This window comes from Narcine bancroftii, chromosome 1, assembly GCF_036971445.1.
Source record: "Narcine bancroftii isolate sNarBan1 chromosome 1, sNarBan1.hap1, whole genome shotgun sequence".
Classification (NCBI taxonomy): Eukaryota; Metazoa; Chordata; class Chondrichthyes; order Torpediniformes; family Narcinidae; genus Narcine; species Narcine bancroftii.
This window is the reverse complement of record NC_091469.1, coordinates 222,663,722-222,688,700: the sequence shown is the minus strand read 5'-3', so window position 1 is coordinate 222,688,700 and position 24,979 is coordinate 222,663,722. Positions and strand designations below refer to the sequence as shown.

General features: G+C 41.2%; 1 protein-coding gene across 20 annotated transcripts in view; it reads left to right on the top strand.

Moving 5' to 3' along the window:
- mctp1a (multiple C2 domains, transmembrane 1a) overlaps positions 1-24,979 on the top strand; it is a 534,415-nt gene that overhangs the window by 405,597 nt on the left and 103,839 nt on the right. Inside the window, exon 18 of one of the 20 annotated variants that reach the window (XM_069891585.1) lies at positions 6,228-6,520. The exons of the other annotated variants lie outside the window; for them this stretch is intronic. Within the exon in view, the coding sequence (XP_069747686.1) occupies positions 6,228-6,287 (60 nt within the window). The 3' untranslated portion in view covers positions 6,288-6,520. Of the gene's footprint in view, positions 1-6,227; positions 6,521-24,979 lie in introns of those variants that run through there. 20 annotated transcript variants of the gene reach the window in all.

Genomic DNA, 24,979 nt, shown 5'->3' with positions numbered 1-24,979 from the left:
CTCACACTTAGCAAATCTGCATTCTACAAAGTGGTGGGCAACTGTCTCCATTCCTCTGCAGTCATCTCGAGGAAAACATGCATGGAGGGTGATGTTCCCGTTGTGCAGAAAGGATCTGACCAGGAGGGGCCCTCTTACCGCCACCCAGGCCAAGTCCTGGTGCTTGTTTGTTACGACTGGCTTAGAGGCAACTCACCAGTTGACCTGGATGGTCTGCTCAGGGAATCACCCCACCAAGTCCTTCGAGTCCTCAGCTCTCAGTGTCTGCAGGACCTTCCATGCTGACCAGTGCCTGATGGCCTTATGTTCAAAGATGTTTGTCTGGAAAATCTTTTCCACGAAGGATAGATAGTGAGGCAAAGACTGGGACATTGCACACCAACGGGGCCAGGCCTATCCTTTGTAACACCTGGGACAGGTAGAACCTCAGCACATGATGGCACTTGGTATCCCTGTACTTTGGTTACACACACACCTGGAAGCCACAGATGAAGGTGGTCACCAGGTTGATGTTCATGGTGACTCTTTGGGCCATTTTGATCTTGGATCGCCATATTAACCAGAAAACAGTTCTGATGACTGCCAGAGCAAAGGTGCGGGGAATGGGCCACATCAGTACCACATAGAGCAGTACCGAGAGCAGCTTGCATGTGATGACCAGATTCTTCCTTGGTGGATCTTTGAAATCTGCTCCACCCAATTTTTTTTGCACGCCTTGGTCCTCCAAACCAAATCCTCAGCACCTTCAGGTCGTCAGACCTGACTGTAAAGGGGATGGTGGACTTGTGAGCTCAGTTACTGAAGAGCATTGCTTTGCTCTTCCTCCTATTTACCCTGGTGCCTGATGCATACTCAAAATGACCGCAGATGCTGATCAGTTTGCAGACCGATTTTCTGTCCATACATAAGACGGTGACAATGTTAATGTCCAAGGAGGCCCTGAACTGAGTGCCTGGAACAATCACTCTTCCTATACCCTCATCTTGACTGATGTATTTCACAAAAGGCTTTAAGCATCACACAAATAAGACTGCAGTGAGTGGGCAACCCTGCCTGTCTCCAGTCTTGATGGGGAAGCTATGTGTTTTCCAATCATTAATTTGGGCTGTTCTATGGATGTCCATGTTAACCAGTTTAATCAAATTCCTAATTTCCTCCCCAAAACCCATTTTGCAGATGATGTTATGTATTTGTGCGATGTCCAGTCAAAAGCCTTCTCCTGGTTTCACAGTTCTCCAACCAGCATACTCCTTCTTTAGTTCATCTACATTCTCTGGGGTCACCAACTAACAGGTTCGGCTTCCACGTTCCCCTGTCCACATTCTGAGCCTCCTGCAGGTGACAGGAGGCATGAAGGAGCAAGTGGTCAGAGAACACCAGTGTGACGATGGTGGTTTTGACCAGGATTGGTTTTGACACAAAGAGGTCTATCCGAGACTGGATTGAGCCATCAAATCTCGACCAGGGGCAGGGTTGCTCAAGGTGTTGCACAGCTGTGCTTTCTTTACTGTCTCCATCAGGAGTGTGGAGGAGCTGTCCAATCTGCTGTCTGCACTGCCGTATCATCCAGCCACATCAATTATGCAGTTGAGTTACTGGCCAAAACCACTGGTCTGGACATCACCAGCCACAGTGGGAGCTACTAGAAGACGGCTAGCCTCTCGCTCTGCTGGGGTAAGGCATATGCCATAAGCATAGTTTCATATTACTTTAGATCCACCAGAAGGAAATGTCCCCCTAACTACCTCCTTAACCTCAGTAATTATAAAGTTGCCTTCCTATAACCAATGCATGACAATCAATCTCCCTGACCTAACAGATAACTCATAGGGCCACAATTATGACTAACTCCATTAGTTCCTGAGGTGTGGCAGTCCACATTCCTGTATGAAAGTCACATCTGCCGTGTCTTTGGCAAGATATTGCAAAGTGTTTACCCATGCATAGTGTTTTTGACACTGCATATTAACGTTTCCACTTTTAAGCTTCATTATTGACTGTTAGAGTCTCCAGTTTGCAATCCTGACAGTCTAGTGTTAAGCAGCCTGAGCCCTAATGCCCATCACTTTGGTAAATGGCAGCACTGACTTCGGGATCAGGAACAAGGGTGATCTGCCTCTGGGAGCTGAATCTCCTCAGGCAAAGCTGGTGGTGTTGCTGGGGAGAGATTTGACTGTGCTCTTGCTCCTCTGTCTACTCTTTTTCCTGGCTTGCTTGTATCCTCCTTTTCCTGGAATTTGGAAAGGGTGGGGTGGGCAAGCACCGCTGCACTGCTCCTGGAATCCCGCAGCTGGGGATGACGGCCTCCACATTGTTCCTGGTCTCTCTAATCTGGCAGGAGCGCAGGATGCTGTATACCCCACAGTCAGGCTTATGTAATCCGTTTTCCTCCTTGTTTTTGTTAGGGAGTCCAGAGGACCCCAAAACCCAGCAGCAATAGATACGCACTACGACAAAGGGTTACTTATACAAAAGTTGCTTTCAATTATCTTTGCACCTGAAAAGAGAATCAAACTTTTACTTATTACTATCAACTTACTTAACCTACTTAACCCCAATCTAATTCTAAGTGCACATGGGTGTAATGTGTATAATGTGTATATAAGTGTAGAAAAGTTCTTTGGTTCACAGTCCAATGTCACTGGTTGCAGGCAATTATTGTACTGTGCACAGAAGTTAGCATTAATAAAGTTTACCAGGCTTTGGTGCTTAACAGGCAAATGGTTACCACTCAGGAGGTTCTTGTTGGTTTTCAGAGAGAGATTCCTTTTGTTCCAGGACATCCGCATCTGATTCCTTTTTAATCAGTCTTGCTGATGAAACTTGCCTCCTTCAGGGTTCTCCAGATGATCCTCTTTCTTTCAGGCCACCAGAGTTCTTTTCAGACAGCGTCTTCTCCTTTGACCAGGCAAAGTTTGCCAGCTTGTCCATCTGGAACCAAAGTCTGTGTCTCTCTCCCCTCTCTCTCTCTCTCACTCCCTCCCTCTCTGAGAGCAAAGCTGTTCTGCCTCTTCCTGCACGGATCACACGTTCTTCCAGGCCAGCTGCGGCTGTAGGCTGCTACTTTGTTGCCTTTTGCAAAATAGCACTCAGCAAAAGTCTTGCAAAAATTCTGTGTTTTAAAATGTTTGTGTGCAACCTGCTCTTCAATCATCCCAAACCACCTCTAAATACTCTGTCACACTTTACCCTCCATCTTGGTGTTTCTTCTGCCTTCATCCGGCACTCATGCTGGCTTCATCATCTGATAACAAGAGGTTATTGGCTTCTATTTGTGCTTTAACCCTTTTCTTCCACTGCTTTCAGTGTTAGTTGCCAGTTTATTCCCTGGACCTTTTGGATTTTCTTTTTTTTTCTTCACCATCTGGCATTTTTCCTCTGCACCTCCATCCTCCATCAACTCTGCCTCCTCAGAAGGGACCTCTGGCCTCGTGGATGGGATTTGAGGGTTGGAAGTGGACATGCTTGGGGACTCCTCATTCGCCCCCCTGGTTATGGCCACTGCCGGGTTCTCTCTTGCAGTCGAGGATGAGGGGTGTTGGCCTTGATGTTATGGGCTGTTTGCCCTCTTATTGCCTGCGCGTAGGTGGCTACACTTTTTGGGCAGGCTATGTAAAGGTGACTTGCTTTCCACTCATACAGTGATAGCAGCACATTCTCTGCACAGTCCTTGGTCTGGTGGATTTCTTGCTTGCAGTTCTTACAGATGACTGCATTGGATTGGGCCACCTAATGTCCAGGTTCGTTGCAGTTCCTGCACAATCTGGGCTGTCCAGTTTAGACCAAATACCCATAGTTCCCTCCAATGGTGAACGCTGAAGGGATGGACAATTGCCATATTTCTGTCATCTTTTAGCTTCACCAACACTTAGCGTTTGCTGGTCGAGATTCCAAAAGTATATTTGCCATCCACACAGGTCACTGTGTCCTTGACAAGATTGCCCAGGATGCTGAGCACGTCCACGACTGGCACACGTGGATTGAACATGTGCACTATTAACTCTTGTCCCTTCTGCTTTGGAAGGGTGAAGAGTAGCTGTGCCTTAAATGGTGAGAGTGGAGCCACGTTCCCCTTCTCCAGGGAGAGTCAGAGCATCCTCTGCCATCCCGCCAGAATCTTAAATGTTACATCAAAGTGACTGTTATCCAAAGTCCTGGAGGCAGTAGATGTTCTTCACCTCAAATTTGCAGCCTTCCATTGACCTTCCAGATGAAGAGGTCCCGGGAAAATGGGAAACCTTCACTCAGGTCCTTCACTGCCACCCTGACAATAGATTGTTTGTCCTCCTGGGGGGTTTGCTGCTGTGGCTATTCTCGTGAGATCTGAGGTAAATATATCCTGCATAACAAACATTTCTGGCTTGAGCCCCTTCATCAAAGTATACATCATGGAAACAGGTCCTGCAGCCATTCCCCCCCCCTCCTCCTCCCCCCCCCACCCCAGGTCTATAGTGATTATCAACCACTCATTCATACAAATCCAGGGTAGATGATGATCGATCAGTACAAACCTGGGTTTGGGGGGTAATGGGCGGTATGGGGGAGGGGGGACGCGCTGCAGGACCTCCTGAGTTCTACCACTCACCTACACATCAGAGGTAATTTACAATTAAATTACCATCCTGCTTGTCTTTGGGTCATGGAAGGAAACCAGAGCACCCAGTCACCCTGTGAGTACGTGCATGTTCCGCGCAGATAGCACTCAAGGTCAGATTGAGCCTGGGTTTCTGGTGCTGTGTGGCAGTGGCTCTATTAGCTCCGTCACTGTCTGAACCTCCGATTTGTATCAGAAAATATTGGTCCTTTGGGTTCACCTTAATTTGCTTTAGATTTTGTTTTTGAAATATAAAGAATTATTGAAGTAACATCAATGTTCTGCTATTTGAAATTTTTTAACCATGATGTTAATTATTCGAGTTAATCTTGCTGATAAAATTTGCTGGTTTTAATTTAAACCTCAATAAGTTTTGGAGTCTACACATGTGCAGCCTAATGTGGAACCCGGAGACTTACAAATGACAGATGTCAGCACTTCTGTCATTAAACCCCACACACACATATACCCCCATCATTGCACTCCACATAGTGCTATGGTGGAGTCTTGTCTTCTTGGCATTACACAATCATTCCAGAGTCGTGCATTTTTTCATAATTAGTTTTACCTTTCAAGCTAATATAATGACAAAATGATCACAGAATAAAAACCAGAAGTAAATGAGTCACACGTAATAAATCAAATAAACGGGAGGGCAAAGGTTGTTGTCGTCAGTGCAGGGCGTCCTTTTTTTCCAGTGACTCCTATTTTGTATTCGATCTCATACTGAGCCTTCATGTTCAGTGATATCCTTCTTCTTACTTACTTCCCCTATCCAAGATCAGTAGTTGGTACCAAAAATTAGTAAAAATCACCATAGAAGCTATAGAATAATGTGTCGACACGCATAAATACAAAATACTGAACTTGCATTTTATTTTCATTTCTCTTCAATAATTAAATACTCATCCTTTGTCACGGCTTTTTCAGTTTCACTTAATCTGACTTCAGTCCTTCCATGCTGTACCACTTTTTGTGCACAAGAAGACAAAATAAACGCATAGTCAAATGGTTCATTTTTTTAAAATTCCATTTGACCCAACTACATTTTCTTGAACAAACTAAATGAGTATGTAATTTTACATTGGGCTTGCTTTTTCTGTGTGGTTATATGATATTTTTCTCCTAGACTAATAGAATCACTGAATAACAAACTGAATACTGCAGTTATGTATCTAAATCCCTGTGCATATGTGGTTCAGTTCCTTTTAATGTTCAACACAGGAGCAGCCTGGAGGCCTAATAGAAACACATGCAACTCACTTTTCTGAAGTTGGATCATAATCCATGGGGTGGAAATTGTCTGCTAATTCTTAAACCTTCATTGGTTGTTAACTGATAAGTTTGGCTCGTTCCTCGAGGACTGTTACCTACTCATTGTGCCATCCCTAACCTTCATGTAAGCAATAATACATCCTTTGGTTAAAATTCCCAATCAGTATATGAATGATTAATACAAGTGAAGTCTGAAGAAAGGGGGAAGCTCCAACTAAAACGAAGCCAATAAGAATTCTGGGATGTCTCATATGATTCTGTGTGACTAGGAATTACAACCAATGTTTTTTGAAATATATTTGTCTATACTTGGTTTGTGAGATCTCAAGAGAATTTTTTGCTGCCTGCTTCTCCACAGGCTGACTTAGATGAGGCTAGCCTATTTATTTACCCTAGTGAACTTCAACATATAAAGTGAACAAAGATGTGACTCTCTTGGGAATATGGAGATTAATCTTCCTACTGTACAGTAACGTTCCCTGAGGTGACATGCAGCAGAACAATCCAAGCCAAGTGAAGTGCTAAGCCAGGCCGGCCATATATCCAAAGGAAGAGATTGAAATTCAATTAATTGGATGATTGGAGTTTGAAAAAAAATCTTGCATGATGAAATGAAACTCATGAGAAAAATAAAGAAGCTTGTTTCCTCTACCTTAATTTTCCAAATCTTTGAACATTTCTTCAAATCACTTCTCAGTATAAAAAGAGGTTTTATTCCTCACAGTATATAGAGATGGTTATAGGTGAAGAAAGGAGAATAAAGGCACAAGGGGACACGTGCATTTACAGTGATCCATTGAGCTCAATAGTCTATTTCTGTGCCATTGATGTTTTGTAATATTTTTGGCATGGAACCATAGAGTGATACTGCATGGTAACAGGCCCTTCTTCCCAACTCATCCATGTTTACTATTTACAGGGCATACATCCCTCTAAATCAGTGGTTCTCAACTTTTTTTTTCCACTCACAGACAACTTTAAGTAATTCCTATGCCATAGGTGCTGTGTGATTAGTAAGGGATTGCTTAAGGTGGTCTGTAGGTAGAAAGAAAAAGTTTGAAACCCACTGTTTTAAACATACCTAATTGACTCATTAGGTGCACAGTTTCATAACTCCAAAGGAAATGGGCTAGTGACAATTTTTTCTCAAGCAAAACATTTCAGTAGCAATTGGGTCTAGTGCAGTGATTCTCAACCTTTCCTTCCCATTCACCTACCACCTTAAGCAATCCTTTACTAATCACAGAGCACTTGTGGCATAGGGATGACTTAAAGTGGTAGGTGAGTGGAAAGAAAAAGGTTGAGAACCACTACTCTAAACCTATGCTATCCAGGCATCTATCTAAATATCTATATCATACCCATCTCTGAAGCTTCCACTGGCAGTTTGTTCCATATACTCACCACTTTCTGTGTGATGAAGGTTCCCACCAGAACACTTTTAAATCTTTCCCCTCTCACTTTAAACATGTCCCCTCTTCTTTTATACTCCCCTACCCTGGATAAAATAATGATAATTATTCACCTTATCTATGCTCCTCATGACGTTATATATCCTTAAGCTTTCTATAGTCCAGGGAATATTCTCCAAGCCGATACTTATAACTTTAGCACTCTAGTCCTGATAATATGCTTTTCTGCATGCTTTTGAGCTTAGTGACATCCTTCCTGTGGCTGAGTAATCAGAACTGTGCACATGTGGTCTCATTACCCTCTAGTACAGCTGTAACATGACATCCCAACTCCTGTACTCTTAACGTTAACTGATGAAGGCAAGCATATCAAAAGCCTTCTTTGTCACCCTGAGAAGCTGTGTTGCCATTTTCAGGGATCCATGTAGCTGTGACCCTGGGTGACTCTCTGTCCTGCAGTGCTCTCCAGAGTTGCACCATTTACTGTGTAAAAACTCTGGACTACAACTTGAGGCTGTGAGGTGAAATTCTGTCTTCACAGCCTGCATAGTAATTCAAAGCATAAAGTTGGGTTTGGGGGTGTGAATGGAGCAGGAAATGGTATGAATTTGTAGAATAAATATGTTTTTTTTTGTTCCGTTGAATCAATATTGGATGGGTCCCTATAAAGTGCAACTGATTAGCCCCAGAAATGGTTCATCCCAATAAGTCACAATGCAAGAAAAGTAGCACACAAAGATCAAAGCTAAGGCCAAGACAGAAACAAATATAATAAGCAGTAATATTTTTTTAAAAAGACACATAGATACTGAAATGCCTTCAAATCACCTGCATAGGTGGTTGCCAAATATCAGTTAGAACTAGACAAGAATAAGTGATATTGTCTATAAGCATCAGTTTATTTCCACAAGTTACTTTAACCAGCTTTTACTATGGATAAACTGTAAGTGACTGATAACTCACGTCTAATCCAAGAGGTTTTTTTATATTTATTTAAAAGTTTTTTCCATATATGTAATTGATTAATCATTATACAATAAAATGAGTGTTTAAATTGAAGAAATTTTCATTTGTTACATGATGGCTATAGCCCCTCCCCTTCCCTCCCTCTCCGAACCCCTCACTCCTCTCCCCTGCATAAAGAGTAATATATATATATATATATATATATGTGTAGAAAATGATATATAGTCGAGAAAGAAGGAAAAGAGAAAGAAACAGTATAGTTCCGTGGATTGCCCAGAGCATCACTCCCCAACACACTGGAAATAAACATATTTTATCTGATCATTTTTCACTTAAGAAAGAAGGTTAGCACAGGTCTTAAGAGGCTGGAAAACATTTATACCTAAAAGTAGTGTATATGGGCTTCAAATTGCAAAAATGTAGGATATTTATTACTCAAATTAGATGAACCATAATTTTCTCTTAAGGAATACAGCTTGGAATTTCTGCATTCCATCTAAATGAGTCCAGTTTCCAAGTCACTGAACTGCTACTGCCAATGCTATTTTAACAAACTTCATTTGATATATTGACAATTTTAATTTGGGTCTTTTCCCTTCTATATTTCCGAATAGAAATAAACCTGAGTTTAATGGAAATAGAACCACCCAAAAAGGTTTTTACCTTCGAACGTGACCAAGTTGAATGCAGGAGAGTTTGATCCAAGTTTTATTACCTACTTCCCATTCTCTTCTGATCCAAAACTAAAAAGTCCATTGTTATTTAATTTTGATATAGTGCTTTGTCAAATGTTGTCTGAAGGCAGAAAGAGCAATAGGATGAAGGTGTATATGAATTTGAATGAGTGCACTGTCTATGAGTATCAATATATTATTTTTTTTGGGTTTGCAAATAAATAATTAAATAAATGGTTAAATAGGCTATGATATTTACCCGAATTATGACCTATTTATTTCATTTTTTTTCACAGACAGGGAGAAATACAGCACAGTAACAGGCCATTTCGGCCCATGAGTCCGTGCTGCCCAATTTACACCCAGTTAACCCACAACCCCCAGTACGTTTCAAATGGTGGGAGGAAACCAGAGTCCCCAGGGAAAACCCTCACAGATACAGGGAGAATGCATAAACTCCTTACAGACAGTGCAGGATTAGAACCTGGTCCTGATAGCTGGCGTTGTAAAGGCGTTGCGATTTTGTAGATGAGAGAGGTGCTGTTCATATGTATGTATTATGGAGCAAAATAGTATGCACTACTCTTGATAATTTCCATCTAATTCATGGGCATTGACCCCCATGTGCTCACGGCAGTCGCTCGCTGTCAAATTCACCCCCACTTCCACCCACGTCACTAGCATGCCTCAAGCCTCAGTGGCATCTAGCTTGAGGCACACTAGTGAGTCTCCAAGCAATAAAAGCAGCACTTTCAGCTGCTATGTCAGAGGGTGAAGGAGGTTTACATCCGCTCAGCACAAAGGCACCACTAGCAAACCCCCTCCCCCGAAGTGAGCTTATGATGGTCGGTCTGTACCAACCCTCCACCCTCCTAAAGCCCTGCTCTAGCACTCGTTCTGGTGCTGAATCTGGTTTGGACTAACCAAAACATATGCTTTGTGGTCAATATACTAATAAAGTTAAAATGTCAGAACAGATAGAAGGTGGTCACAGGAAGCTGTAGAATAGTTACAGGACTTCCTCTAGTCAGCAGATTGGGTGGTGTTCAAGGACTCATCTGAGGATCTGAACTATTACACCAGGGTCACAGACTATATCAAAATAGCTGTGGATGAAATCATTCAGGATTTTACCCAACCAGAAGCTCTGGATAAACAATGAAATCCGGAACCTGCTGAGAGCCAGATCACAGACATTTAAGGCAGGTGATCCAGATCAATTGAGAAGGAGCAGGTATGACCTATGAAACGCTATCTACTAGGTGAATTGGAGATTCCAGATGAAAGTGGAACACAAGGGACACCTAAAAGCAGTGCATGGCCTAAATTGCCATAACCTGCTACAAAATCAAATCCGGTGGAGTAGTAGATGGCAAAGCTTCACTCCCAGTGGAACTCAATGCCTTCTACACCCAATTTGACCATAGTAACAGTGAAGACCCACCCCTCCACACATCCATGTCCCCTGATGATCTTATCCTGTTCATATCTGAGGATGATGTTCAAGCTGCCTTCAGGAGAGTGAATCTGAGGAAAGCATCCAATCCAGATGGAGTACCTGGCCGAGTATTAAAAATCTGTGCTGACCAACTTTCCAATGTATTCATGGATATCTCCAGCATCTCACTCTGGCAGGGCATGGAACCCACCTGTTTCTAACAGGTGTTAATTATATATAGAACATAGTTACCTGCCTTAATGACTATCAATCAGAAGCACTTGTGATGAAATGTTTTGAGAGGCTGGTGTGGAAGCTATCACCTCCTGTCTGAGTGGTGGTGGATACATTCCATGTCATAGCAACAGGTCTACGGCAGATGCCATCTCACTGGCTCCACTCAAAGCCCTAGAACACCTGGACAGCAAAGATGCATACATCAGGATGCTCTTTATTGACTACAGTTCTGCATTTAACATCATCAGCCCCATAAAATTAATCAGCAAACTCCAAGACTAGGAGTTTACACCCCACTATGTAATTGGATCATGGATTTCCTCACCTCCTGACCACAATCAGTGAAGATCAGTACTGGAGCACCACAGGGCTGTGTTCTTAGCCCCTACCCTACTCTCTTCACACCTATGACTGTGTGGCTCGGTACGACAATAGCACCATCTACAAATTTGGTGATGATACCAGGGTAGTGGGTTATATAGAGGAAGGGGATGAGTCAACATACAGGACAGAGACAAAAGCTTGGCGGAATGGTGCAACAACAACCTTGCACTCAAATGTTATCAAAACCAAAGAGCGGATTGCTGTCTTCAGAAAAGGAAAACCAGAGGTATATGATCCAGTGCTCATTGGGGGAATCACAGGTGGAGAGGGTGAGCAAATTTAAGTTCTTGGGAGTCACCATCTCGGAACTGTATTTATTCAGACAAATTAGACAGATTCCCATCACGTAATTGAACTGTGTCTTGTAACTATGAAATGTCTTTGGGATGTTAAGAGGTGAATTTCTCATTGTCATCACCTGTTCTTGGAGGTAGAATTCATGTGACCGGTCTTGTTGAATTTCAGGTCAGGCTACCATACAGGAATCATTTGCTTTGTTGCTGAACTCAAAAGCAGAAGACGAGCAGGAATTGACTATTGGCCTTTCCAGCCTGCCTGCCTTTCAATATGATCAGGGCTGATCTATGCTGGTCTCAACTCCTCTTTCTGTCATTTCTTTTCACCCCTTTATTCTTCAATCTATCAAATATATCTATTCACCAGCACTACAAATACTTCTATTGATCCAGCTTCCACTGGCCATTGGGGTAGAGAATTCTAAAGGTTCATCCCTCCTCTTTGAGAAGAATTTCATCCATTCCTCAGCTTTAAATGATTGTTCCTCGTAGTTATGGCTTCAGGTTCATGACTCTTCCACGAGTAAAAACCTCTACTTCATCAAGCCTCCTTAGGATGTACCTATTTGATTAAGGCCACCCCTCATTCTTCTCCAAGGAATATAGGTGCAAACAATTTAGTTTTCCTTGGAAGGACAACTTCTTATCCCAGGAATTAGCCTGGTGAATCTCATTTGTACTGTTTCCAAAGTTACTGCAGTAAAAACCCCTGTTATCCAGAATTCATGGAACCATCAGCCTCAAGCAATTGGCAGAAAAAAAACATTGGTAGAAAATATGAAAATTTGAAATTGGCACTCCCTGGAGGTCAGTTCACCAATCATGCAAAATGCAATCTCAAGCAAGTGGAATTTTCTCTTATCCAGCATCTCCCAATCCCCACTGGTGCCGGATACTGGGGGTTTTACTATGTTCCTTTTTTTAGGTAAGGGGCCAAAACTATAGACAGTATTCCAAGAGAGACTTCACCCTGTGCAGTTTCAACAAATCCTCCATATTTTTCAATTCTAACCCCTTTGCAATGACAATCAAAATATAATTTGCCACCTTAACTAATCATTACACCTACCTGCTAGCTTTTCTTAATTCATGCACTAGAACACTAATTCCTCTGTATTTCACTCATTTTTAGTTTCTCTGCATTTAGATAAGAATCTGCGTTTTGATTTCTCTTACCCAAATGCATAACCCTCAAACTTCCCCACATTATGCCGCATTTCCCTGTTATTGCCCAATCAATTTATTCATTTATATTCTGTTACAGAATCACAGTATCTTTGTCACATCATGTCCTTTCACATATTTTCATATCATCAGAAAATTTGGAAACTTGCACATTGTTCCTTCCTCCAGATCTTTAATACAAATAGTGAGTGGCAAAGTACACCACTGGTTACCTTCTTCCATTAAAAAAAATCCATTTATTTCAACTCTGTTTACTATTAGATAGCCAGTTTTTAAAATCCATTCTAACACAGTTCCCCCAATAACACGGGTTTTTAATTTAAGCACCAACCTCCAATGCGACACCTTGTCAAATGTGAATTTAAATACATGACAATTTGAGGCTTCACTCTAAGAACTGTCCCTGTATATGTTCAAAGCATTCAAGCAAAATTGTCAAGTATAAAACGACATCAGAGTCAGCCCAACTCATTCATGCTGGCCAAGGTACCTTCCTGAGCTAATCTAGTTCCCTGCATTTGGCCCATATCCCTCTAAAATTTTTGGATACATAAACATGTCCAAATATATTTTAAACATTGTAATGATACCCACCTCTACCACTTCCTCGTTCTATATATCTCCACTTCCTGTGTGTGTGTAATTTGCTTCTCTTTACATCTTTACCCTCTTCCCTTAAACCTATGCCATCTTGTGTTAGATTCCTCTGCCTGGAGAAAACCTTATCCAACCTAAGCCACAGCCTCATGGTTTGATAAACCTCAGCCTCCTTCATGAAGGAGCAACAGTCCCAGCCTACCCAGGCTCACCTGATAGTTCAAGTTTGCCAATGTCAACAACATCCTTGTGAATGTTTTCTATATCCCCTCCACCTTAATTACATTGTTTCAATCGTATGGCGAGCAGAACTATGCACGGTGTTACAGACCCAGTCTCACCAACATTCTGTACATCTATAGTGTGATGTCCCAATTCTTGTACCCAGCCCCACATCTGATGAAAGAAAGCATGGAACATACCATCTTTATTACTTTGTCTTCCTGTTTTGCCACTTTCATGACATCATAAACCCTTTGATCACTCTTTTCTTTAACACTTACATGACTGTTATTTACTGTATACAGTATGTCCTGCCCTGGTTCAACTTGCCAAAGTGCATCACTTCACACTTGGAGCATGGAACAAAGAACAGTACAGACCCTTCAGCACACAATGTAGTCTACTTGGACTATTTGAAGAATGGCTTTCTTTGACAAATCCCACCCGGTCTATTAATTTTGGTAGATATTGTCCCAATTTATGAGCTAGTGCCTTTACCAATATTTTATACTCATCATTCAAGAGTGATATAGTTCTCTATGGTGAAGTTTTTAATGGGTCTGTACTTTCCTTCAGTTGCTCTGTAATTTTAGCAGTTGAGAAAGATATGGGTCCACCACTTGGTCCAAAAATCCATCATAAGAGGTATCAATAAATCTTTAAATTGTCTGTAGAACTCAGGAGGAAACCCATCATCCACCAGAGATTTGTTAGCTTGCAAAGTACCCAAAACTTTTTTGATTTTTTTCTCATGAAAGGGGCATCTAAATCACTTTGTTCTCTATCTTCAAATTTTTGAAGTTCCATATTTCCTAAAAATTCATCCATCTCATTTTCAAATCCTAATAATTCTGATTCATATAGTTTCATATAATATTGTCTTAAAGTATTATTTATTTCTTTTTGATAATATCTTATAATATCTGCCTCTGTTTTTATTGCATTTATCATTCTAGATAACTCCTCTGCCTTTATCTGCCAAGATAAAATTCTATGCACCCTGTATGTAGAGGTGTTTGGGAGATAAATTGGGAAAGGTTTGTTGGAGCAAGTCACACACAAACACTTTAAAACACAGAATTTTTTCAGGAGCTTTTGCAAGAGTCCTCAGACTCATGATGGACTGTCATTTGCAAAAGGCAACAAATGTAACAACAGCCAGTAGCAGCTTTGTCTAGAAAACAGAACTTTGCAGGCAGAGAGCAGAAAAAAAAGAGGCTTTGCTCTCAGAGAGGAGAGGGTGAGAGACACAGAGGAGAGACACAGACATCGGTTCCAGAGGGACAAGCTGGCAAGCTTTGGAAGACGGTCTGGTCAAAGGAGAGGACTCGCTGTCTGGTGCTTCTCTTGGAATAAGAGAAACAGAAAGGAACTCTGTGGTGGATGTCCTGGAACAAAAAATAGACCTCTCTCTCTGAAAAAAAAAGAACTCTTCTGAGTGCTAACCATTTACCTGTTAAGCACCAAAGCCTGGTGAACTTTATTAATGTGCACATTAATACTGTGCACAGTACAAGAATTATCTGCAACCAGTGAGATTGGACTGTGAACCAAAGAACTTTGCTGAACTTACACACACATGCGTTTAGAATTAGAAAGGGGTTAAGGAGGTTACATGAGTTAATAGAGATAAGTTAAAGTTTGATTCTATTTTCATGTTTAAAGATAATTAAAAGCAACTTTTTAAAATTAACCCTTTGTCATGGTGCATATCTATTGCTGATGGCTTTTGGGGTCCTCTGGACTCGTAACAGCTCATTCTCCTAATTCACAATATTTTTGTTTGGTTTTTAATATAGTTTTGTTTTTCATTTTATACCTTTGTAATGTGTTATATTTCAATTTTTTATTCTCACCTCACCAACAAAAGGCAAAGGAGGAAAAACCCAACACCCGACCCCAACCAACCAATTTTCCCCTGCAGCCACTGCAACCGTGTCTGCCTGTCCCGCATCGGACTTGTCAGCCACAAACGAGCCTGCAGCTGACGTGGACTTTTACCCTTTCCATAAATCTTCGTCCGCGAAGCTAAGCCAAAGATTCTCTAATAATTTATATTTTTCTTGTAACCCTGTTCTCTGATATTCTTTTTTCCAATTTTGTTATGTCTTTTCTCTAAACCATCCAGCTCTGTAGCATATTCTCTCTTAAGATTTTTTGGATAAGAAATAATTAGTCCTCTTAGATAAGCTTTTAGCATATCCCATATTTAAAAGCTAATATCAGTAGAAGGAAGATTAGCTTCACAAAATAGTTTTCTTCATCTCTTAATACTCACAATAGTCTTTCCTTTTCAACAGTGTGGCATTGAGACACCACCTGTACACACTTTCTTGTTTTCCATTATCGCATTATTCCATTAATGGCGAATTATCTGATAAAAGTCTCAGCAAATATTCTGTTTTTACTACATTTTAACTGGGCAGACATTAAAAACAAATCAGTCCTTGTTTGTGAGTCGTACCCTTGAGTGGAACGAATAGTCTCTTTCTATGGGGTTAATCAGCGTCCATATATCAATCAAATTTAAATCCTTCATAAATGATAGTGTCATTTTTGCAGCTTTTGCCCTTGTTCTAGCTGATTTATCCAATATTGGATCTAGACAGAAATTGAAATCTCCTCCGACCTGTCTATTTTGTCTTCCTGCTACTGTTTTTAAAAAGATAGCTTTCATAAAGGCTTCGACATCATAATTTGCTGTCAAGGTGTTCATAAAAGTCCATGGTTCTGCATAAATTTTACAATGTGTCATTATAAATCTTCCAGCTTTGCCAGTCAGTGTCTCTTCTATTATTATTGGTATATTCTTATTAATTAGAATCACTTCTCCTCTTGCTTTTGAGTCAAATGTAGATGATATTACTTGTTCCACCCATGTTCCGATTTAATAAGATGCTTTTTTTGTAGAAAAACTATATCTGCCTTTAACTTTTTTTAGCTGGGCCAAGACCAGTTTCTTCTTCACTATCCCATTTATCCCATTCACATTAAGACTAATAAATTTTAGTGTTCTATCCATATTGATTTTTTTTAAACAAATATTATTTTACAAAAATACCTTTTTGATTCTTTAAAAAAAACATACGAAGACCCTGCCACGACCGTGACATAAACAGGAAACCCCCAAAGCCCACAGAATCCTTTAAGGAAGAAGAACCCCTCCCTTTCGCTCCTTGTTTTATTGATGCTCCTTTCTGAGCACCATTCTCCCCCTTAGATCAGAGTCTCCATCCTGCTACTACTTTCCCACGTTTTCACTCATTGCTGAGCTCTGTGAATATTTCAATAAAATTTATTTTTCAACAATAAATACAAGATGTTTTTAAAAAACAATACAAATTTTACTTAGTCCTTTTGTAAACATTCCTCACACTCTTCTTCTTTGACAACATTAGTCTTTTCATAAACCTCTCAGAAAGTCTTCCACCTGGTTCTTAGTCTTGAAAAATCATTGATTACTCTCGGCTACTTCAACCCTCGGAGTTACAGGGTATGTCATCAAATATTTCAAGTTTTTGGAATGTAATTGTCTTATTGCATCATCAAACTCCTTCCTTTGGTTAATCCAAGTGGGACTAAAATCTTGGAAAAATAGCACTTTTTCATGGTCACTCTTGGACGGGCCATTATTTTGCTTAGAGTATTCATAAGCTGCTTTCAGAATTGCCTTCCATTCCCGGTAACTTAAAGTCATGGTCGCTGATTGCCGGCTCTCCTGGGTTCGAGAGTCCAGTGAGCTCTTTCAATATGTAATTTTTCTATGAATTTTGTCTTCTCCCAGCACTTATGGGATCCGTGTTTCAAAGAAACATTTTGGCTAGTGTCACATTTGTGGCCCGAAATGTGAAGTTAATAAAACATTAAACACAAGTCTTATCAGGTAAACTTCTCAGTGTCTTTTTTATTCTCTGGTTTCCTTTGTTCTCCTGCTTGTGTTCTTATCTCTCCCTCATACCACGTGACTTTCGGTACATCTCATACATATTCATTATCATGACATCCCTCCTTTAATCAGAAATAAAATTTACTTTCACTTACCAATATCCCTCGGAAACCTACAAACATCGTAACTAATGGTAATACTATAACTCAACTACATAAAATTTACTTCCTACAGCACTCATACATGCACTTTATGATATAAGATTAAAATACTGTCCCAAAGTTCTTATTAAAACTATGGCACAAAGTCTTCGTATCATTTGGGCACTTTCCGGTTTCGTTTCGGCCTGCCTGCGATATTGTCGTCGCTTCTCGGTTGTTCACTCTCAGCGTCGGAAATACTGCTCGCCACGGCTTCGGGTGTTTCTGGCGCTCTAGTCACTTCATCAGGAGTGCTGGTAACTGTCTCTGGAACATCATCAGGTCTCTTAGTTTCAGCATCTCGTATTGGCCTTTCAACCTCTTCACTCGATGTATCTCTGGACTGGTACCTTTTTACACCTGATACATTTCTCTTATACAGGACTCCAGTCGGAGACTTGACTGTCACCATACTGCCACTTCTGGATACGACAGTATAGGGTTGATGGTAATAAGGTGTGTCTAGCTTACCACCAGTTTCATGCCTCACTAGAACATTATCTCCTGGCATGATGTCTGAGTACTTGGCTCCACGTTTCGAATCTGTGTACAGCTTTGCTGCACCTTTCTTTTCAGCATCGTGGTCCCTCATCTCCTGGTCGTCTCGGATTTCCTTTATTTCTGGCATTTTGGTGTGGATTTTTCTCCCAAAAAATGCTTCTGCAGGACTTTTTCCAGTGGTTGCATGAGGCGTTGCTCGATAGACAGCCACATAAGATAGCAATGCTTCTCGCCAATTTTGTCCTTCTGCGTGTGCAATCCTCAATCGTTTTTCAATGGACTGATTTTGTCTCTCTACTTCTCCGTTGGCTTGCGGCCATTTCGGAGTTACTTTATGATGGTGGATACCTGTGGTCCTCATGTATTCTGCAAATGTCTCTGAAATGAACTGTGGACCATTGTCAGAGTATAATGTAACAGGTAATCCATATCTTGCGAATATCTCTGCTAACGCTTGTATTGTTTTTTCAGTGGTTGTGGACTTCAACACCATGTACTCATAGTATCTGCTGTAGTAATCTATCACTACCATAATTGATTCACCCGTCGGTAAAGGTCCAAGAAAATCAACAGCTACGTCGATCCATGGTCCTGTCGGAAGTTGCGTACTCCGGATCGGTTCTGGCGGATTTCTCCTACTTGTGATTTGACATCCGTGACAAGTTTTAACAAATTTCTCTGCGTCTTTATCACAACTTGGCCACCATACCTTGGTCCTGAGGTTTTGCTTGGTACCAACAATACCTAGGTGTCCTTCATGCGCTAAGGATACGATCTTCGGTCTCAATCTTTGCCAATCTGCAACCTCTTAATACACACTGTCCGATGCAACAAAGTTCGTCTCTAATGGGAATGTAAGCCTTGTGAGTACACTTGGCAATGATTCTTGGTCCTCCATCATGCATCTGGACCAATACGGCTCCTAAACCAACCGGGCTGGCATCCGCTATGACTTTGGTTGATGCCGCCGGATCGTAATATCCAAGAGTTTTTGCATCTGTCAGGCTTTGCTTCATCGCTGTGAACGCTTTCTTCTGCTCTGATCCAAAATGAAATGGTACACCTTTCCTGGTTAGTTTCCTTAGTGGTTCTGCTACTGTAGCGAAATTAGGAATGAACTTTGCACAAAAATTGACCAATCCTAGGAAACTCCTCACCTCTGTTGCGTTCTGAGGTGCACGTGCCTGTTCAATAGCTTTCACCTTGGCCTCTGCAGGGTTTAGTCCTTCCCGTGTAAGTCTGTGTCCCATGAAGTCCATTTCTGACACACCGAACTGGCACTTGTTTCCATTCACGGTAAGGCCTGCCTCCTGTAGTCTAGATAGTACACGCCTCAACTGTTTGTCATGCTCTTCCTTCGTTGGTGCATGGACTATGATGTCGTCAGAAATGTTGGCAACTCCAGGAATGCCTTGAATCACTCGATGGATTTCATACTGGTAGATCTCCGAAGCTGCATTAATTCCAAATGATAGTCTCTTGTAACGATACAATCCACAGTGAGTCACAAATGTTGTCACATCTCGGGAACCTGGATCCAGCTCTAATTGATGATAGCCCCATTTCAGATCAATTTTTGAGAATACCTTACTGGTAGTTAGTTCTTGAAGTACTTCCTCCACTGTTGGTATAGGGTGTCGTTCTCTAATTATAGCTTCATTGGCCATTCTCATGTCAACACATAGTCTTATGTCACCCTTTGGTTTGGGCACAATCACTACTGGGCTGACCCATTGTGTCGAATGTTCCACCGGTTCAATAATGTCTTGTTCGATCAATTCTTTAATTTTGGCTTCGACTTTCCCACGAAGTCCAAACGGAGTTCGGCGCATTGGTTGTGCCTTGGGTTTGACCGTTTCATCTACCGCTAGCTTCAATTGTCGACCTTTTAGCTTTCCTACTCCTTGGAAGACTGCGGGGAATCTTGCTTCATATCCTGGTATGACTGAATTGAATTGACACAAGCTCCAATATGAAGTATTGCCAGGTCTTGCGCTGTGCTTCTACTCAGCAATGGTTCTCCCCTCTCTTCTATGACCATAAACTCTGCTTCGGTGTACTTAACTCCAGCTTCAACAGTTGCAGTAAAACATCCAATGGTCTGCAATGGCTTGGTTGCTGTGTATGGATACAGTTTCTTGGAACACTTCTTTAAGGTACAGATAATCTTTTTCCTTTTCAACTTCTCCCATAAATGTCGATCAATCACATTACTGTCACTGCCTGAGTCTACAATGACCTGAACTGTCACTCCACCAATGATCACTGGGACTTTCTCATGATGTACTTCATTCAACGTAAATTGGTAACAACTCTGTTCCTCCTGGGTATCATCATCGTCACCGTTTATCTGGCGAATGGTATCTTTCTTTCCAGGATACTTTCCTTTCCCCCAGGCTTTGCCTTTGGAAGTTGTACTCTTCCTCTTCTGGTCTGCATTGGACTTGCTTTTGCACTTCTTTGCATAGTGGTCCTTACCTCCACACTTTCTGCAAACTTTGCCTTTGGCCGGGCAATATGGGTCTTTTCCAAAGTGACCTCGGTTTCCACATCGATAACACTCCACGTCCTGTGTCGACGTATATCTTAGCTGATTATGGCGATGTGAGAGCCTCTTAATTTGCTGGCTTGAGTTGTCTTTCAGGGTCATGGTATGAAGTTGCCCTTCATCAGCCTCTAATGCAGCAGCAAATGGTTAAAGCATCGGTGAGTTCCAACTCACTCCCTCTTTCCAGTAGACGTCTTCTGAGTTTATCTGATCTGCAGTGCTGTACGACTTGATCCAGTAATTGGTTGTCCAAATCAGCTGGCATGTAATTGCATCCAACAGCTAGCTGGCGTAGTCTCGTCACGTACTGAGCAATTGTCTGGCCATCTTCTTGTCTTGTTCTCCGAAACAAATGACTTTGAAATGTAGCATTCGGTGTCACTACATAGTGTGCATTTAATGCATCTACCGCTTTCCGGTACTCATCCTTTCTTCCAGTATTCAAAAGAGTCTTAAATGTTTCCCGAACTGAGGGTCCTGCGGTGAAAAGAAGTAACGCCCTTCTCTGCGCTTTTTGTTCAACTGTACCGGTATCTAGCAATAGGCCACGACTGTCGGCGTAGGATTCAAATTCTTCCATCCATGCATTCCACTTCACACTTACAGTGCTTGCATCACCAGTCGGGTCAAAATGAGCAATTCCACTATGTGTTAGAAAGTCACTGTTTGCACCAGCCATGAGGAAATATTCCAGCCCCAAAAGTACTGAGACAAAGAGAAAATTCTTATCACCTTGAAGTTGTCTGTAATCCTCTGTAATCTTGTTTAGTCTTTAATTTTCTTCAAGCTTATTTCATCCTCGTCGCCAATGTCACATTTGTGGCCCGAAATGTGAAGTTAATAAAACATTAAACACAAGTCTTATCAGGTAAACTTCTCAGTGTCTTTTTTATTCTCTGGTTTCCTTTGTTCTCCTGCTTGTGTTCTTATCTCTCCCTCATACCACGTGACTTCCGGTACATCTCATACATATTCATTATCATGACAGCTAGTGCTGCTACAAATATCCCTTTTCTTTCAGTCCGATAATTCAAACATTATTTTGTCTGCTAAAATTCTCCATGTGGTCAATTTTGTCCAGCAGACTTTGTTTGACCAACTCCCATTTCTCACATCTTTCTCCAAACCTTTTAACTTATCCTGTGCTTTTACCATCTAGGTTCATTCTTTCCATTAAGTCTTCAATGATTTCTTTAATTTCAGTCATCCTTTCAGTCATGTCTCTCATTACATTTCCGACGCCTGCAAATTGATTACTCAAGTTTTCCATTTTCTACAGGATAATATTTAGTTTTTGTCCCAACTCCCCAGCTCTGCTGGGGTCCACCAGTCCTGAGGCCACCCTTATGCCTCTCCCTTTCAGGCTTTCACTCGATGTTCCCGGCTGAGTAGAAACTTCCTCAATTTTTGTTTTCAGCTGCCTTTGTTTCTTAGTACTTATTTTGTCATTTTTTTTAGTGAAAAATTCTTATTTTTAAGATTTTAACCATATTTTTGATACTCTTCACAGAGAGCTGGATTAAAACATGTTCGTCCATACTATCAACTTATGTAACAACCTTGAGGGATCTAGGGAGTTGGACACCAAGATCCCTCTGATCCTCCATATTGCTAAGAATTCTCCTATTAACAACTACACTGTTTTCAAGTTTGACCTTCAAAAGTGCATCAATTTACAATTTTTCAGATAGATCTCCATCTCCCTTTTCTCTGCCCAACTCTGCATCAAATCTGTATCCTGTTTTAACATACAATAATCTTCTACACCAGTGATTTTCAAACTTTTTCTTTCCACTCACATACCACCTTAAGAAATCCCTATGCCATAGGTGCTCTGTGATTAGTAAGAGATTACTTAAGGTGGTATGTGAGTGGAAAAAAAGTTTGAAAATCACTGATCTAGATCCTGTCCTATCCTTCTTCCTACCAATTTTGGTGTCATCCACAAACATACTGATCATGTCACCTACATTCTTAACTAAATCACTAATATATATGACGTAGCAGTGAATCTATTGCTGATCTCTGCAGTGCACCATTTGTTGAGGCCCCCCAATCTGAAAAACATCCTTCCATTACCACCCTCTGACCAATTTTGGCCAATTTTGTATCTAACTGGCCTTATCTTCCAAACCAGTCTATCATTCGGCCCTTGTTAAAACTTTGCTGAGATCCATATGGACAACCTTGTCCTTATTAATCCTCTAGATTAATGTCCAAGACCAACCTTGTCCTTGTCAATCCTCTACATGTGATTTTCCATCCACAATGGTTCTAATCAGCCTTTGCTTTTCCAAGTCTAGGCAAATCCATTCCTGTAATTTACCCACCACTCATGATAGGTTGACTGATCTGTAAATCTCCAGCTTGTCCTTGCAGCCCATCTTAAAGCCACAACACAAACCTCCTTCCAATCTATTGCTGCCTCACCCACGGCTAGTGCTGCTACAGATATCCCTGCCAGTTCCCACAACGTCTGATGTTATATTTGATCAGGCTCTGGTGATTTATCCACCTTTAAGTGGCTCAAAACCCCCCCACACCTCCCTTTTTGTGACATCAAAAATTGTCAGCAATTTCCTAGCATTAATGTGTTTCTCCAATGTGAATACAGATAAGAAATATTAATTTCAGACTGCCCATCTCCACACATAAACACATTGATGACAATAGGTCTCTTATTGTTCCCACAATTACATATTTACTCTGTATACTTATGGAAACATTGATTAGATTTAATTATGATCCATTTTCCTAAATGATTACCTGTTTTCTCTTTGATTATTGGCTCTAGACTCTTGTCTTCTGCCTTTCTCCTTTCTTGAACAAAGGAGCCACATTGGCTCTTTTCCAATCTTCTAGTACCCCCCCCCCGCCCCTCCAGAGTATAGTGAAAAAAATTAAATCAATACATCCAAAACCAAAATGGGTTTTGGTGAGCAAAATATTGATGAGTAAGTGCCACTTCTTGATATTGTCCATAACAATTTGCATCACATTGTTATTGGTTTAGAATACACTTCCTCGGTGGATTTATCCTGGAATTTTTGAACAAAGTAATACAAGGGCGGTTTTCGACATTATCAGGCTCCATAATCTTCTGTATCCATCGCCATCAGCCAATTCTTGCTATCATAAGGAACAAATTGAAATAACTGGAGGCTGGATTTAGTAATGAGGAGGATTGTGGGTGGAATCTAAGATGGACTTCCTACTTGTCACTTCTAACTAAATGGGATTATAAATCCTTTGGCCTTGTGTGAATGTCTTGAGCCCTGCCAGCATTGTGGAAGGGAAAGTTCCTTGAGCTATCTCCTCCTGTTGGGAGTTTAATCCTCCAATACATTCACAACTGGAGGTGATGAGATGGCAGGCTTCAGTCTTATCTGTGAAAGAGCATGCCTTTTGCTTGCTATTTTCACTGTGACAAAGTCAGAATCAGAACGATATTGTCAGGAACATGTCACAAAATGTGTTTTTGTCCAGCAGCGTGTCATAGTGCAAATAGTTCTATTTCCAAAAATAAATAAATGATGTGAGGGGTCGGATAAAATGATGTCGTGCTTGTGGTTCATTTTCCATTCAAAAATTGATGGCATATTGAAGCTGTCCTTGTACTGCTGGGTGCTCATCTTCAGGCTCTCGTACCATTTTCCTGATGGTGGCAGTGTGAAGAGCGCTTGGCTTTGGCATTGGGGTTCTTGGAGATAGAGGCTGCTTTCTTAAGACACCGCCTCTTGGAGATGTCCTTGATGTAGTGAAGACTGGTGCCTGTGATGTCGCTGGCGGAATTAACAACACTTCGGTATTTTCTCCTGTCCTGTGCATCGGCACCTTTGCACCAGACAGTGATGCAACCAGACAAAATGCTCTCCACAGTAACACCTGTGGAACTTTTCAAGAGTCTTTGGTGATGTACCAAATATCCTGAAACTCTTCATGAAGTATAGCTGCTGGCGAGCCTTCTTCGTGATTGCAGGACAGATCCAAAACAGATCCTCAGAGTTGTTGACACCCAGAATTTGAAGTTCTTGACCCTCTCCACTGCTAATTCCATCAAGGAGGACTGGGTCGTGTTCTCCTGATTCCTCCTGAAGTCCACAATTAGCTCCTTGGTTTTGCTAACGTTGAGTGCAAGGTTGTTGTTATGCACCATTCAATGAGCTGATCTATCTTCCTACTGTACATTTCCTCATGGATCATTAAAAAAACAAAAAGGTTATAGGTAAAAAACTGTGTTTGCAAAGTTAATGGTAGAGCAACATAAGCTAGTCAGCATTATTAGTATGGAGTATTCATTATTGTCTTCGTCCCTTAGTGCTTTACCAACCAATCTACATTTCAATAATAGTATGGCTCAGGAACTTACAATTTCTGAGAAATGTCAGAGTCAATTTCCTTGTATTATTTAATATAATTACAGAATTCTAGAAAAATAATATTGAATAATTCACACTTTACTTTAGAAGTGCTGTATGGAATCAGTCCTGCAGAGGGAGACGCAGTTCATGAAATAAAATAATTTTGTTTCGTTTTGGTGAACATCTGTCAAGGCCATAGGCGA